The 15,997-nt window shown below is 39.0% G+C and overlaps 1 protein-coding gene across 1 annotated transcript; it reads left to right on the forward strand.

Annotated features, from left to right (window-relative positions):
- Nucleotides 1-1,618: 1,618 nt before the first annotated feature.
- On the forward strand, nucleotides 1,619-15,621 carry LOC124134888 (centromere/kinetochore protein zw10 homolog). The gene is made up of 7 exons (XM_046499980.2): nucleotides 1,619-1,760; nucleotides 3,937-4,139; nucleotides 5,374-6,488; nucleotides 7,708-7,883; nucleotides 10,121-10,321; nucleotides 11,810-11,944; nucleotides 12,828-15,621. Exons 1-7 carry the CDS (start codon nucleotides 1,724-1,726, stop codon nucleotides 13,199-13,201), a joined length of 2,241 nt encoding a protein of 746 aa, XP_046355936.1. The 5' UTR covers nucleotides 1,619-1,723; the 3' UTR covers nucleotides 13,202-15,621.
- Nucleotides 15,622-15,997: the final 376 nt, after the last annotated feature.

Genomic DNA, 15,997 nt, shown 5'->3' on the forward strand with positions numbered 1-15,997 from the left:
AATTTTGTTTAGCTCCAGCTGTCAAAGAAATTATAGTGACATTGTCATTGCGAATACATGTATTGTTGAAGAAACTATTGCTGTAAATAATTATAAATACAGTAGTATAATATATACACCGTGTCCGTAAATATAAATTTATAAACAATATTACAACAATCGACAGCTATACAAAAATAGAGACCTGTTTTACAATTGTCAATCATTCCGCAAGGTCGTGTCACATGTAACATCTGTTTTATGGATACCGTTATGCAGTAGAATTACTTATACGACCAAAAATGCACATCATATTTGCGTAACATCATACCAAAGTGCAATTGTGAAAGAAACATGCTTTTTTGGATGATCTGCAAATTATAGGCATTATGGATACTCCGTTTTGTATGGTGTCATTTACCCATTTGATGACAATAGTTTAATATTATTAATGCACAGTTAAACAAAGTAGCGAGAACTAAGATCTGTTTTTGTTGAGATAGGAAAAATATTCATTCGCAGTGAAAGATTTCCTGGGCTTTAACAACGTTTTTCAACCAATCAGGCTGCAGCACACACTCCAATTCGTTTTACAACTGTGTATTATTATATTGATACCTTCTGACACATTGTGTCAAAATGTCAATGTGTTGCAGGTTTAATGATGAATAAAAATTCGTCTTTAATTTGATGTTATTTGGGAACGTTTGATGTGCTATGAGAGATTTCTTTACACAAAAGAATATGCACAGATTTATTCTACCCGAGAACTAAGATCTGATTTTAATGAGATTGATATTTTTATTGATAAGTATCTCTTTTTCCTTAATCCCACATTCGAACAATGGCATTTGAATTGGCTTGGAAACCACGATATTATGAGGCTTCGTCCGTGGTAAAATAGCACTGGGATTTAAAATATCTTCTGCTGCAAATATACCCTACTTATATCAATATTATTTCCACATAACATGTTCTTTGTGTCTCTACACAGCTAGCTACAACGTAAACATTAGTAACAATTCAAAATACCTCCACAGCAGCTCATATTGAAAAATACAGCCTTCGTGTCAAGCCAACGCACGTCTTCTTCTGAAAAGTGCAAATGGTCTGAGGGTGTGACTAAATGTTTTTATATCTTGTCACAAGGAAAAAAGACCACTTTGTTGGTGAATAAAATGTGCATGTATACATATTGCATACAATCAAATGAACTTTATATATGTCACTCATTTACATGGTTAGAATCACTGTTAATTTTTAAGGTACATTGGTGAAGTGGTCTTAGATGTATGTTTTGTGGAATATACGAGCGCTTCCAACAGTGTTGATTTCGCACATGGATCTTGTCTAATTGTCGTTCATGAGCGAGTAAGTAAGTGAATTTGATTCACGTCACAATTTACCCATATAGCCTACGACCGCAGCCTGTAAACACTGGAATCTGAGCCATATGCAAACAAGTGGTTGATAACACGAGCATCGATCTCCGACGACGGGATCGAACGACACAAACTTAGCTTGGTCCCACGTTAGAAACATTATGTGCAATAGTTTTTTCCAAACTAGAGAATAAGTCCAGACGCAGAAAGTGGTTGCTGCAAATCATACGAAAGTACCGTTACAGACGTGTCTCTGACGTCATTTCCGGTAAACACGAATTGAAATTTGGCGCACCTGGTTCGAATTTTCAGTTCAGAAATATGAAGTGACATGTTCAAATTTGATCTGTAAACAGAACAAGATGGCTTCATTTGTTGCAGAAGTCTTGTCTTCAGCAGGTAAATTAAAATATGTCTTCATCTGTATCAAAATAAACAGCCGTATACATCTTGAACGTTTTTGTTCGGTTTTCGATCACATTCCTTCACGAAGTTATTAAACGATACATGTCATTAAAACTTCAATGTTCGTTTGACATTACAAGGTGACTTTAGGATTTGACATAGTCTTCAAACGAGAATGTCGGATATGTGAGAAATGTCAAATAAGAGTGACTCGATTTATGCCTGTGATGTTTATTTGTTATTTGTTAACTGTTGTAGTTAATGTTTCAATGGCATCTAGAATTACATCATTCAGCATGTATAGTACCAAAATCTCACAACTGACAATAGGTCTCAAGTATTCCAAACTAGTTGTGAGGTCTCAAGTAATCTATACTAGTTGTAAAAGACCATGTTTATTGTGTTTATACCTGTTCTTCTGTTAGTGCTATAATGAACAGCTCCTATGCTAGCAAGCTTCCAATGTCCGGAGGGAGCTGTGTAAATACATCACTTCAAGCTCAAATTTATTATCCATGGCAATTGCTGTGCACTATAAACAAAACAGTCTCATCTGGCCATGATGGTAGACAATTTATTCCATTCACATCAGTTAACAAACCTGGTAGGCCTACAGAACATAATAAGAATGCTAAGACGTCAGCATATACTGTAAATCTTGATATTAACGCGAGCGTGAATTAAATGCGAAAAATGCGAGTGGTCTTTTCTCACATTATTAAACATTGCATTTATATCAACAATAAGACATTTTGGATATAGCAGAAATACAAAAATTAGACATACGCTGAAAACAAACAACTATGTATTCCACATCACTGTTTATTGAGCAGCACTTGTTACAAGTATATAAACAATGTCATTCGAACACTAATTACATCCTGTGAATTGTCACTGCTGGGGTCAAGAAAAGCGTTCTACTCACTCATGTCATCACTGATTACACCTGCAAGTCCAGACAGACACCACCCAACACAGTGTCTTTGCTCTTAGCGACTGCGTCAAAGGCCGACACGAGCCAGCGCGCACATATTGTTTTAGCTGAAGTATTCTACTCAGCGCTAATAAGCTGTGCTATTTGGTGTGTGATTGGATTAATGTAAGGTTGGATTAAGGTGAGGATTCTCCTGTAAACCTGACAGAGGACATTTTGTTCAGATATAAATCCACTGATGCTTGAGAGGAGGGGGTGTCGCATTCATATTGAGTCGCATTTTTGGCTAGGGGCCATCAGTCGCATTCTTTTGGAGACGCATTAATTTCACGTTTTACAGTATGTATGAAACATGCTCAGTAGCCCCTTCATAGGAAGGAATTACAAGCACACATGCTGAAGCAGAAATTACATTCATCAGTAACAAATAATTCATATTATTGATAGTTGTACTTTTAAAAATGATAAATTATAAAGTGAAACGAAAGGGAATTTGCAATCACCACACAGTCAACAGTGTTTGTTTCACGACTTGACTAACATGACCAATGAAAAACAGGTGCTTGTGTTGGGCGATGATGGTGATTATGTGTCATCGGGGCAGTTTAGATTGCTATCCGAGATCTTTCAAGACCTTCTTGCACCTGCTTATCTAGTCTATCTAAAACCACACAGTAGATTTCAGGACAGTTTGTTATATTTCATGTTTAAGTAGTACCGCATGGGTAATAAAACAAGCTAGAAGTGTTCCTCACCAAACCCGTGAAGATCTGGGTAGAGAATAGGTCTTCAGTAACCTGTACTTGCCGTACAAGGCGACTGTGTTGTCGTAAGAGGCAGCTAACGGGATTGCTGACTTGGTTGATGCATGTCATCATATACCCAATTGTGTAGAGTGATGGTCATGATGTCAATCACTGTATTGTCTGGTACGGACCTCAATTATATACAGACTGGCGTCATATAGCATGAATATTGCTGAGTTCCGCGTTAAACAACCGGCAAGCAAACAAGCTAGTGTTCCCCAGCAACCATTTTGATTGGATAGTCAGGCTCGGTGACATGGTTGATAGCGGATGGTTGTTTACAGTATCAATCACTGGATAGTCTGGTCCAGACTTGATTATTTAGAGGCTGGAGTGCGGCGTCAAACAACAAACAAAAAGAAAAAGCATACACCTAACAAATAATTTCAATCATTTCTTCTAATTCTTGAGGATTGTTTATACTTTGCAGCCCAGCTGGAGAAAGAAGAAATTTTGGGCAAACTGAGCACTCTTGCTAAAAAGACGGATGAAATGAAGGCTGAGATCCAAGACCTTGTGACAAGGAAGTATAAGGACTTTGATCCTTGCTATGGAGAATCTTCTCAGCTTGGTGAGAGGGTAGAAGGGCTCTCAGAAGAAATGTCTTGTGTCACAGAGAAGATTGAATCGGAGGTATAATAATTTGATTTAAGTTCAGAATTTCTAGTTGAAGAATACATGGTTGATTTGATAGTCTAACTGACGTTTTGCACTGCAGTCTCAGTGAAGTTGTTCAAATGCTGTTCCCAGACCTGAAGTGTTAGGAATCAATACCAGATATCTTGTTTTTAAAGATGAAATACACCTGTTATGGTATCAAATAAAATCTTCCTTTCCCATGGTTGTGAAACCACAGGTGGTAAAAATATAACCATGACTCATCACTTTGTATATTAGTTAACGAGGGACTTTTCTTGCACTCAAGTTGAAAATGCTGGCTAAACATGCTTAAGAATTGAATTTTACTTTTGTTTGTCCTTTGTTCAATCATGTGATGATGATAAATATACCCATCAAATACATAACCTGTAAAATAAGTTTGCACACCATATTTCAATGAACTCACCTGATGAGTTACTAGAGGTGAAATGATACATCAAGGTCACAATAAGATTTGTATCACAATACAAAGGATACAATATGTCTCGCAATATGCATATTTACGTCAAATTGCGTGGAAATGACTATGAATATTCAGAGCTCCAGATAAGCTGCGTATCTGCGTAAAATATGAATCAGAAATGCAGAAATACGCCAGTAAAATAAAATCCAAGCGTATCAAATACGCAACGAACATTACAGATACGCTGCAAAAATAAAACTTGTGCATATCATCAAAATATTGTGAAGTAACCCTGCGTATTCGATTAGCAAATCAGCAACTTATTCCGTCAACCTTGCCAAACTCCATGATGACAGTTACATCATGATCATTTGCCATCACACTTTCTTGTGGAAGTATCATATTTTTGAGTCCTAGAGGACTAGATGAGTAGTGTTTTTAAATATTTAACTTAAATACCCACATGTGTAAAAACTAGTGGGTAACAGAAATTTGAATACCCAGATAGAATTACTGATACCCAATGATTTTTAAATGCATGGGTAAAATACCCACAACACCAAAAGCTTATCTGGAGCTCTGATATTTCAGAGCCGGTTCAAAAAGAAAAGTTAGCTGTAGACACATGTTCGTTGCAGCTATTTGTAGTAGTAAACTAAATCACAACAAATTTTGCTATTTTTTTATATAGAAACAAGAGTAAAAGTTTTTTGTTTTTTTTCATAATCATGTATATTGGTCTTTCATGCAATTAATATTTTTAATGACTAAACACCATGATTACTAATACAAGTTATATTTCAGATTCGAGGGCAGTTAAACATGTCAACGGGAGAGTTTCAGAGCCTGACCAGAGAGCTACAGGAGATGACATCAGTGATGACTGTCCTGGAGAGGCTGGCCAAGTTCCAGGACCTGTTGGAGAACCGAGAGACGGCCTTGAGGGAGAAGAAGTACTCGGAGGCTGCCAGCTGTCTGGACACTGTGTATAGTCTGCTGCAGCAGACGGTGCATGACCGACAGGGAGAGATGACCATCATGGCGAGTCTCCGGACCGAGTGCGAAGTCCAGAAACAGAAGTTCATCTTTGATCTGGGGGATGTGTGGAAGGAGCATATCTTCTGGACCACATCCGACACCAGTGAAGGAGGACAGTGGGAGTTGAAACTGTTGACAGGTGGAGCTGAAGCTGAGGTGGTGCAGGAGATGGTGGTTGCCATGGCAATGCTGCAGGTTCTTCAACTCAAGATGAAAAGTTTTGGTGAAAAACTGTTGAGTTGTTTCATCAAACCTCTTGTCTTGAATGAGGAAGTAATCATTGACACCAAGTCAGTTTCCCAAACACACATTCTGTGGGTGTCTGTGGCTTCCAGTAAAAAGGTCACTGATAGTTATGTAACTGTCCTGGACAACATTTTCAGTATGCTGAATTATCTCCATATCAAATTCTTGAAGTTCCCAATAGCCCCCAACTCGTCTGTGACCCTGATGGAACTGCTGGGCACGGAGATCTCCAGCCAGGCAGTGGATGTCATTGTGAAGGAGTGCCTCTCTCGTGCTATACCCACCAACAGGAAAGACCTGGAACACTTCCAGGAAGTCGTGGCCAGGACTGAGCTGTTTCAGAAGCAGCTCCTTGACTTGGGTTTCATCAAGTCGGACAACTCCATGCTGACAGACTATGTCCGGAATGTGGATGTTTTATTTGCCAACAAGAAATGTCAGGAGATTCTGGAACAGGCTCGACAGATGATGACATCTGAAATACACAACACCACGGTCATATCTGATGACCAGCCGCTAGGGGAGGTAACTCAGCTGGACTCGGGGCCATCCAGTAAAAAGACAAGGAAGGTAGAGATCAGCTCTGAGGTGCCTCTCAGTGGTAACACATTCAAGATGCCAACTTGTCACATTAGGTTGGTTGCAAAATATATCAATTATGCTTGTCATATATTGACTTCTCACAATCATCATGTTAGTGCATAAGACATCATAAATATGTTTTTCTCACAATTGTTGTCATTCATGATCGACAAGACACATGTATGAATGAGAAATAACAACTACCGTATTTGACGTAATTAACGCCCAGGGCGCTCTCAAAATTAGAAATAGGGGGCTCTTATTAGAATAACATTTTGGTGAAAGAGTTGAAAGATCGTAAATTTCGTGGTTTATGCTGACAGCCTGAAATGATACAAAAGAAAATTCTGTGCGTATTATACACGACAGATATATTTTTCCAGAATTTAATTGCCCGTAGTTAAGGGTGCATATAACACACGATTGTGTATTATACACGAATAAATAAGTCTTGTGTACATTGATCAATTGGAAAGGTGCTAACTGGGATTGTTCACTAGCCAATATATTAACAAATATCACCCCAGTGCTTATTAGAGCGGGGCGCTTATGCCGAATACGGTAATTCAATTACTCCTTCAATTTAACTTTTTAATCAGAATCTTGACAATCTCTTTATATTTAACATTAGTTTGTTTTAGGCTGGAATCAAATGTGAATTAACACTGTTTAAATGTATTCACCAGGTTTCATGGCAGTGTGTGGCATGCATAGCCCAGTGGCATAATGTACCCCAAGTTGCTCTTTGCAGGGATTTATCTAGACATGTTCAGAGGCTCATATTCAGCCCCCCCCTTGCCAATTTGCCTGCCAGTTTGGAATCCCACATAAATCCCAGCCATGTCAGGATCTGGTGATTGTGGATTTGGTTTTTCAGATTTGCCATGCTTATGACCCTTGGTTTGTCAGCACTATGCCAGTGCTTGTGAGTTTCACCAAACTGGTAAATGTCTATGGTCTTTGTTTGGCTCTTTCCAAACAAAGATTGCATACCATGTTATGGCATGATGTTGATAACTGAACACAACTGCCTCACTCACTCCCTCCCTACACAGTGGGAGCGGTCGGGTAGCCTAGTGGTTAAAGCGTTTGCTTGTCACGCCGATTCCAGACATGGGTACAATGTGTGAAGCCCATTTCTTGTGTCCCCCGCCGTGATATTGATGGAATATTGCTAAAAGCGGCGTAAAATCAAACTCTCTCACTCACTCACCCTACACAGTGATGCACTATTTCCTAGATCATGCCTACAATTTGCACGACATTTTGCAGCTCCTCAGTAAACTGCCTGATGAACCTTGCTTACGAAACCCTCCACGAGGCCACAGAGAGCTCCCCTCAGTGTGCTATCCAGATGTTTTATGCTGTGAGGAACATCTTTGAGCTGTACTGTGGCGTGTTCCCCACCTACCACAGGCAGAGTCTCTCCACACTCCCTCAACTCACAGGTAACTCAAACTTGAGAAGCTAGCCTGGGTATCATGCTCTCTTGACAAACTTTGATCAGTTCATAACAACACATTGCTGGTCTGCTGGCTCAAGTCTTTTTAGGTAGATTTATGTTTCATAAATGACTACCTGTTCCCTACCTGGTGACTAAGTTATTGTAGCCAGTGTTAACTTAATTTACCGTAGAGATACACTTGGTACCTGACTGTAGAGTCTAGTCAAGGGGTAGGTTTGTATGTAGCCAGCAGTTACTGGCCCTTCTCCAAACTAAATGATGCAAAGCGGCTGAAAACCGAGGTCACAAATATTACCTGCAGGAGGATAAAAAGAAGGACGAAATAAATGAATTGCCCATCTTTAGTGTTATCTTCTCCAGGAAGCTTAGTTCTTTGTTGGTTTATTTCGGTAGGCAAAGGGAGTCAAATCAGGCAAAGTCTGTGTATCAAGGATAAGGGACATAACTCTTTAAGACTTATATGCAAGGAATTTCTCTACCGCTTGTCGACTGAACTTGCCAAATGATTTGGCAAAATATTAATATAAACTTTTATAGATTTTAATTTTTAAAAACCTGATTAATCTCCAAATGCATGACATATGTGAGTTATGGGCTGAAAAAAAGGTATAAATTTGGATTATTATTGAATTTTCTTTCAATTTTGAATGTGGGGTCGGTGGATCCAACATAAGAGGGCCAAAGAATGTTAATGATGGGCATAGCCATCACGCAATTAAACACTTCATCCTGTCTGCTACAGGTTCTTACATAGTTTGATCATTCATGTGCTATGGTTGGGGTTGGCTAGTGGTTTGCTAGAGGTGAGTCTGATTATGAAAGGTACACACTGGTGTGGACAGGCCTGCTTCCAGCCAAGGTCAGGTTGTAGGGTGAATAAATAATTAATGATCTGCATCACCATGATCACTTTAGACTTTCCTCTTACATTATGCTGAAACGCCTTTAATACTACTGAAATACTGCTCAAAGTGGTATTAAATGTACTCACTGACTAACGTTACCTATTTCCAAATGCTTACCGTAAAAGGCGACTATGCTTGTCGTAAGAGGTGACTAACAGGATCGGGTGGTCAGACTCGCTGACTTGGTTGATGAATGTCATCGTATCCCAATTGCGTGGATCGATGCTCATGATGGATGTCAATCACTGTATTGTCTGGTCGAGGCCTGATTATTTACAGACTGGTGTCATATAGCATGAATATTGCTGAGTGCGGTGTTAAACAACAAACAAAGAAAAACCTATTTCCAATATCTTTAAAGAAGCTGCACACACCAAGTGCTGCTGTATCCCAAACAAAGATTACAAAACTGTGAAATTGTTTTACAGCAAGGTTTCAAAACCTCAGTATTTGTGTAAAGTTGCTTCAAGTCAAGAGTAATATTCGGCATGGATTCTCAAATAAATTTCAAAGTAATAGCAGGAGGGGTAGTATAAAACGTGTGTTGCTCCGCTGTGACAAATGGTTTGCGTATATGTTGCCACTGGCGTGAAGCCAGTGTGGTGTCGACGCCCATTTTCATTCTGATCTTGAAGTGACATTAAGATCTGCTGGCATATGGACTTTATGTATCAAAAACAATTGATACTCCAATATATCCTTGAAAAAATGTTTGTTTTGTGAGATACCTTCAGTAAAGTATAAAGGTTATTTTAACACTGGTGTTGTGTAAAAAAGGGAATTTCATTTGGGCATATGTAGGTCACATGAGTAAGGATAGATGGCGACCTTTAGGCGAAATGCAATCAGGTTGATATGTAAACTTTGTTGCAGCAATTGGTAGATTTTTATCCCCCGCCCAACAAAGTTGGCGGGGTATATAGAAACGGGCTCCATCCCTCCGTCCGTCACGTTTCGTTTCCGGAGCATAACTCAGAAACCGTTCTATATTTTTTCATGAAACTTTGCAGGTCTGTCAGGTACATGCTGAACTGGTGCCTTTTGCTATTTAGAAATTTTAGAAATTTTGACTTTTTTATGTTTCCATGGCAACAAGATGGGACTTAGGTTCCAAACTCTTCTTTTTTTAACAATTTCCATGAAAAGTTCCACCTCGGTTAAAAAAGGTTAGGGTTTGTTTAGATTTAATATATAGCCACATTAGTGGCAAACTCTTGTTCAGCTATTTTTACCGTAGTGAAAATTACCTAAAAAATCAGCGGTGGTCCTGAGAATGCTAAATGTCACTGACTGTGACTTTGTCCATATGTTGCAGCTTTGCACCACAACAACTGTATGTTCATCGCCCACCACTTGATGACACTAGGACATCAGTTCAGCAAGAAGTTGCCCTCAACACTCAATGCCACATTTGTCGATCTGATCTATAAAATTAAGAAAATCGGCACAGAAAGCTTCCAGGAGCAGCTCAACACACAGAAGAGCCAGATCTCCGAGTCACTGAAGGGGTCGAATGGTCAGTACAGCTGGTGCCGCGGAGGGTATGGGTGTTCACAGTGATGTGATGGGGTTTGCCTCATTTCACGAGCGGTCTCATGGCCAAGCTCTGTGTGGATTGTATGACATTTTTGTGTGACATTGTTATGTGACAGTGATGTGTGACATTGTACAACATTTTGTGACATACATTGGTGTGTTACAGGGTTCTGTTGTGTGATGTGTGACATTGTTGTTATGGTGTTGTGTAACGTTGTGTGACAGTGTTGTGATGTTGTTTGAATGTTGTGTGACATTCTGTGATGTGACATTGTTGTGTGACAGTGTTTACTGACATTGTCCTGTGACAGTGATGTGAGACATTTTTATGTGATGCGTGGCAATGTGTGATGTGTGACATTGTTGTGTGATGTGTGACATTGTTGTGCGAAGTGTGACATTGTTGTGTGATGTGTGACAACATTGTGTGATGTGTGACATTGTTGTGTGATGTGTGACATTGTCATGTGATGTGTGACATTGTTGTGTGATGTGTGACATTGTTGTGTGATGTGTGACATTGTCGTGTGATGTGTGACATTGTCCTGTGATGTGTGACATTGTCCTGTGATGTGTGACATTGTTGTGTGATGTGTGACATTGTCCTGTGATGTGTGACATTGTTGTGTGATGTGACATTGTTGTGTGATGTGTGACATTGTCATGTGATGTGTGACATTGTGTGACATTGTTGTGTGATGTGTGACATTGTTTTGTGATGTGTGATATTGGTTTGTGATGTGTGACATTGTCCTATGATGTGTGACATTGTCCTGTGATGTGTGACAATGTTGTGTGAATATGAGGATCAGGCTGTCAGCCACTTGTTTGCCCAGCCTTAGATTAAGTTAGAAATTTGTTTTTTTAGGACTAGTGTAAACCTTATGGCACTTGTCCTGAGAATTATAGCTGGTCCTGCTTGAACAGGACAAAACTGTTGTCTGTTTACAATTTCTGTTAATTTATTCAGTTCCATTTTATAGCAAAATTGAAGCAGTGAGAACTGCATTATAAATTATAGCCCTCACATGCCTTTGGTCAGTGAGGACTACCAGCATTGGATTTTAATCTGACCTTGGCACAGTTTTGTAGTCTCGGGCTAGCAGACTAACTTGAAGTATGAAGGCTGTTTATCTTGCCTTGACGTAATTTTTACAGGCTGCTGTGATATAAATGCAGCACAAAACAAACAAATATTTCAATAACAAAAATGGAGGTTGACCTCGTGGTTAATGTGTTTGCTTGTCATGTCAAGGACCAGGGTTCTATTACATACATGGGTACACATTCTTCTTGTCCTGTTGTTTTATTGCTGAAATGAATCAGAAAGTAAATAAATTTGATAACATTGATAATATTATGATTTTATGAATTTTACTGTTTATTTTGGATGTGTATTTTAAGACCTTATATAACTATCTTAAGGAGAGTACTGTAATCTATATCTAAAATGTGATTGATTGGGCAGGTTTCAGCGGTGTGTCGGAAGACGAACAATACTTTGCTGCAGAGCGGTCCATTAAGCAGTGCCTCCATCAGCTGACTCATCTACAGAATGTGTGGCAGGAAGTATTGCCAGTCAACATGTACAGGAAGGCTATAGGTGAGGGGGCAAAGGTGGAATACACAATGTCACAAGCTTTATTATTACACTGGGAGACCTGTGAAGATCCGGGATAGAATAGGTCTTCAGCAACCCATGTTTGCCGTAAAAGGCAACTATGCTTGTCCCAAGAGGCGACTGACGGGATCGGTTGGTCAGGCTCGCTGACTTTGTTGATGCATGTCCTCGTAGGCCAATTATATGGATCAATGCTCAGGATGTCAATCACTGTATTGTCTGGTCCAGACTTGATTATTTACAGACTGGTGTCATATAGCTGGCGTATTGCTGAGTGTGGCATTAAACAACAAATAAACAAACAAACATAATACACTAGGACAAACCTGGTCCATGGATCTATAGGAGTTATGTCCCTTTTCTGTCAACTTGTAGGTTGTGGGTTCTCGCCTCACTTCAGCTTAATTGTCACCAAATTCCACATCAGTTATCATGATTATTTGTAAAGTCGTTGAAATCGACAGCATACTGAAATTGCAAATTGTAACACACTCATTGGAGGAGTTTTAGTTCAAATTATACCATATATGTCAATCTAGGAATCAAGCACTACCAGACAAAGCTGCTTTTCTCTAGATGTGCCTCGCTTGTACATGCTTAATACTGCTGAGTGGAAAATGCTGTTTTAGATGTATTTTTATTTTTGCGATAACATTTATTTCAAGATGTTCTTTTTAAAGTTAAACTTGAATGACTTAATTACATGTATATCATTTATAAAGAGACAATGTAAATGTCTTAATTTCATGCAGACTCTTGATATAATCAACTATCTTCAGTTCATGAAAATTTGTATTATGACGAATCTTACACATTCGGCACAATCTAAAACAAATAGTAATAGTGTGTTTATTAACAACTCCAGGAATGCTGGTGAACACGATGGTGTCAGAGCTGACAGATTACATCTGTGTCCTTGAGGACATCTCCTCGGACGACGCCCGCCATCTCCACAGCCTCCTCTCCGTGGTGCTGGAGAAGGCGGGGCCTCTCTTCAACACCCCCACAGACAAGGCGGACAACATGGATGTGGAGCTGCAGAGGAACGTGTCCAAGTGGCGCAAGTTCAAGGAGCTCCACCTTGTGCTGAATGCCAGTCTGCAGAAGATCAGTGATCGGTGGGCGGAGAAGAAAGGGCCCCTGGCTCTGGATTTCTCCGCTAATGAGATTAAGCAACTCATAAGGGCCTTATTCCAGAACACTGACAGAAGAGCTGCTGTACTTTCCAAAATTAGATAATACATTAATGAGATTATGACAAGGTTAACGTTGGTTTGAAAATAAAATCTGAATCTACTGAGAAAGTTTGCTTTGTTTCTGTTGATGTGTAATATATGTGCAATATGTGGCAAATATATTGCTGCTCATGTCACTGAAAATAAGTATTGAACTTGGAATATAATGTTCAATAAGTAAGGTGTTATTGTTATTGAAAAGCTTATACTCTTGTTTTCTGGTAACAAATATATGTATATAAAAATGTGTAAAGAAAATATATTTGTCTGAAATCAGTTTTCGGAATGATTAAATGATTTAAAACATCTGCACTATTTGTACATTTCAAATGTTTCTTATTCTACCATTGGATATTATTGATTTTGTCAGTCAGACATGTTCATTGTAAGAATCTTTGACCTTCACAGGAGCCTGTTACTTTTGGGACAAATCCAGAATCTAATAATTATTTCTTGTAAACATTATGTTAACAACTTCCTCTGTTAATACTGAAATTTACTGAAAATGATGACAAAAGGAAGTCTCAGAGTCCTTGGCATAGACTGCCCCAGTGCGAGGTGTGGGTTACCATGGAAACATGCTGGAAATTTACCAAAGGCCATTTGTCCTGGAGCAATGGTTACTGTTTCAACTTTGAATGCTTGAGGCAGTACAGAAACTGTGAAGTGTGAACACAATGCCATTTAGAAAGTGGTCAAATGTAACAAATGTTATATTTGGGATAACACTTTCTTAGTAAAGTTCAGATTCTTGTAATTCTGTTGAAACTGTTAGACTCTACATTGTACCGTTCGTTACAAGACGAGTGAAAATGTGTAAGGAAACAAACTACTAGTCTGAAATGAGCCCTGGACTAATTTGGTGTTTGACCCTGAAGTGTGGATATTTTCTTTACTGTGATTTACCTCTTTAATGAAGCTGTGAACTGATGCATGTTTTAATTGATCATTACAGCAGTGCACTGGATTCCTAGTAGACTAACATCTAGTCTCTGAAATGAACATTTTGACAGAAAAACAACAGTTGTTCAAATGTAATAAAAAAGGAGCCCAGAGAATCTGTTCATTTTCAGAATACAGTAATCTAGACTTGCCAAACATTATAGACTTGCATGGGCTGTTTTTGATATATTTGTATCAGGGTCTGTTACACAGACTAGATCCCCGCTGACCATACTTAACAATAGGATGTAAGGATTTATTGAGCTCTGAATCAGTATTTCATGTATACGAACTGAGACAAGTGTATATTAGGGTGGCATGTAAAATTACATAAACCTTATTGTAAAGGTATTTCCTGCAGGTATTTACAAGAGTTCTCAAGCCACTGTTTGTTGGTTGACTTGAATGCACTGATTTTGTTTTGAGTGGGCTTCCATCCATTCCCTTTGCTGTCAGTGTCCAGGTATTGTATCTTGATGAAGTGCAGTGTTATGGCCCTACCATACAATCCACATAGTTTGAAGATATGGGATATGAATGTTTTGCTGCAGCTTTCAACATCTCAAGTATACAATAACATGTCAGCAGCAAAATTGATTTACTTAACTCATTGAGTCTTGACACTAAAGAAGTAATAAAAAAGGTAATTGTTTTGTCATTGTATTCAACGTCCTCTTGAACTAATGATAAAATCTAGAAAGTAAAAATTACACCTGCTGAAGATTGACATGTTACATTCAATGCTCTTTTTGGCACAGTTGGCCCAGTTGTCTTAGGAACCGCAATTTGCTGTACAGAGTTATGTCCCTTGTGCACGTCATAAAGCAAGCTCCTTCCCAGCGCGTGACACCTTCGTTACACTCCCGGTATAGAGAGCTCCGCGAACGGGATATCCCTGTGAAGGAGGTTTTAATCATGGTTTGCCACAGTTATATTTGTAGACCTGCATCACTTTGGGCTTTCCTATCACATTGAGCTGATACCCCAGTGTGAGGAAAGCCTGAAGTGATGCAGGTCTCGGACGTTTACCCCTTCGGTGAAACCCACGAGCACAGGTATTGCGCTGACAAACCTGGCCCCGGTTAGTGTTTCTTCCGAAGTTTGTGTTACTCAAATCACCACCATCAAAATGTGTTTTGGGGTTAGAAAAAGGTAACCTGAAATGTTTCAAAGAACAAGTAATCAATTTTTTGTTTACTCTTCTGAAATGTTGAAATGGAGCCAACAAAGGATTGAAACCAGGCAACTTTCTCTTAGAAGTTATACTTAGAAATTTCTTTTGTAGGTTGAAAAAACTAAAACATTCATATTTTCAATATATTTTATGTGGTTACAAGGAAGAGGTTCGTGGAATACTAACACATGGTGATGGCATGTATTCACATGCTTGATTTACATATCCTGACGTGTTATGGAGAACATCTTACATTGCTGTTACAGTTTCCCAAAACAATGCAATGAAATAAAGTTTTCTTGATTGAATGGTATATTGTTTGATTTTTTGCTCACTTGAGAAATTCAGCGACAGATGAAGGGATGTGAAAATGTCCGAGAGGTGGTTTGTTTGTAACCCAATGACATGAGAATTCATACATAATTATCAGCAATTTGATGTACTTCCTCAATGGGGATTGTGTTTGTTGTGTTTGTTGTTTGACGCTGCACTCAGCAATATCCCAGCTATACGACGGCGGTCTGTAAATAATCAAGTCTGGACCAGACAATCCAGTGATTGAAATTATGAGCATCGATCAACGTAATTGGGATACCAAGACATGCATCAACCAAGTCAGCGAGTCTGACCGACCGATCCCGTTAGTCGCCTCTTACCACAAGCATAGACGATTTAACGTCTCAC

The sequence above is a fragment of the Haliotis rufescens genome, unplaced genomic scaffold (assembly GCF_023055435.1).
Source record: "Haliotis rufescens isolate VD_foot unplaced genomic scaffold, xgHalRufe1.0.p SCAF_3, whole genome shotgun sequence".
Lineage (NCBI taxonomy): Eukaryota > Metazoa > Mollusca > Gastropoda > Lepetellida > Haliotidae > Haliotis > Haliotis rufescens.

Bases quoted from the DNA above. Each gene is read 5' to 3' on its own strand.
- LOC124134888 (XM_046499980.2), top strand. From the start codon at position 1,724: ATGGCTTCATTTGTTGCAGAAGTCTTGTCTTCAGCAG. The intron at 1,761-3,936 runs GTAAATTAAAAT...TATACTTTGCAG, and splicing joins AGAAGTCTTGTCTTCAGCAG to CCCAGCTGGAGAAAGAAGAA. The intron at 6,489-7,707 runs GTTGGTTGCAAA...GACATTTTGCAG, and splicing joins ATGCCAACTTGTCACATTAG to CTCCTCAGTAAACTGCCTGA.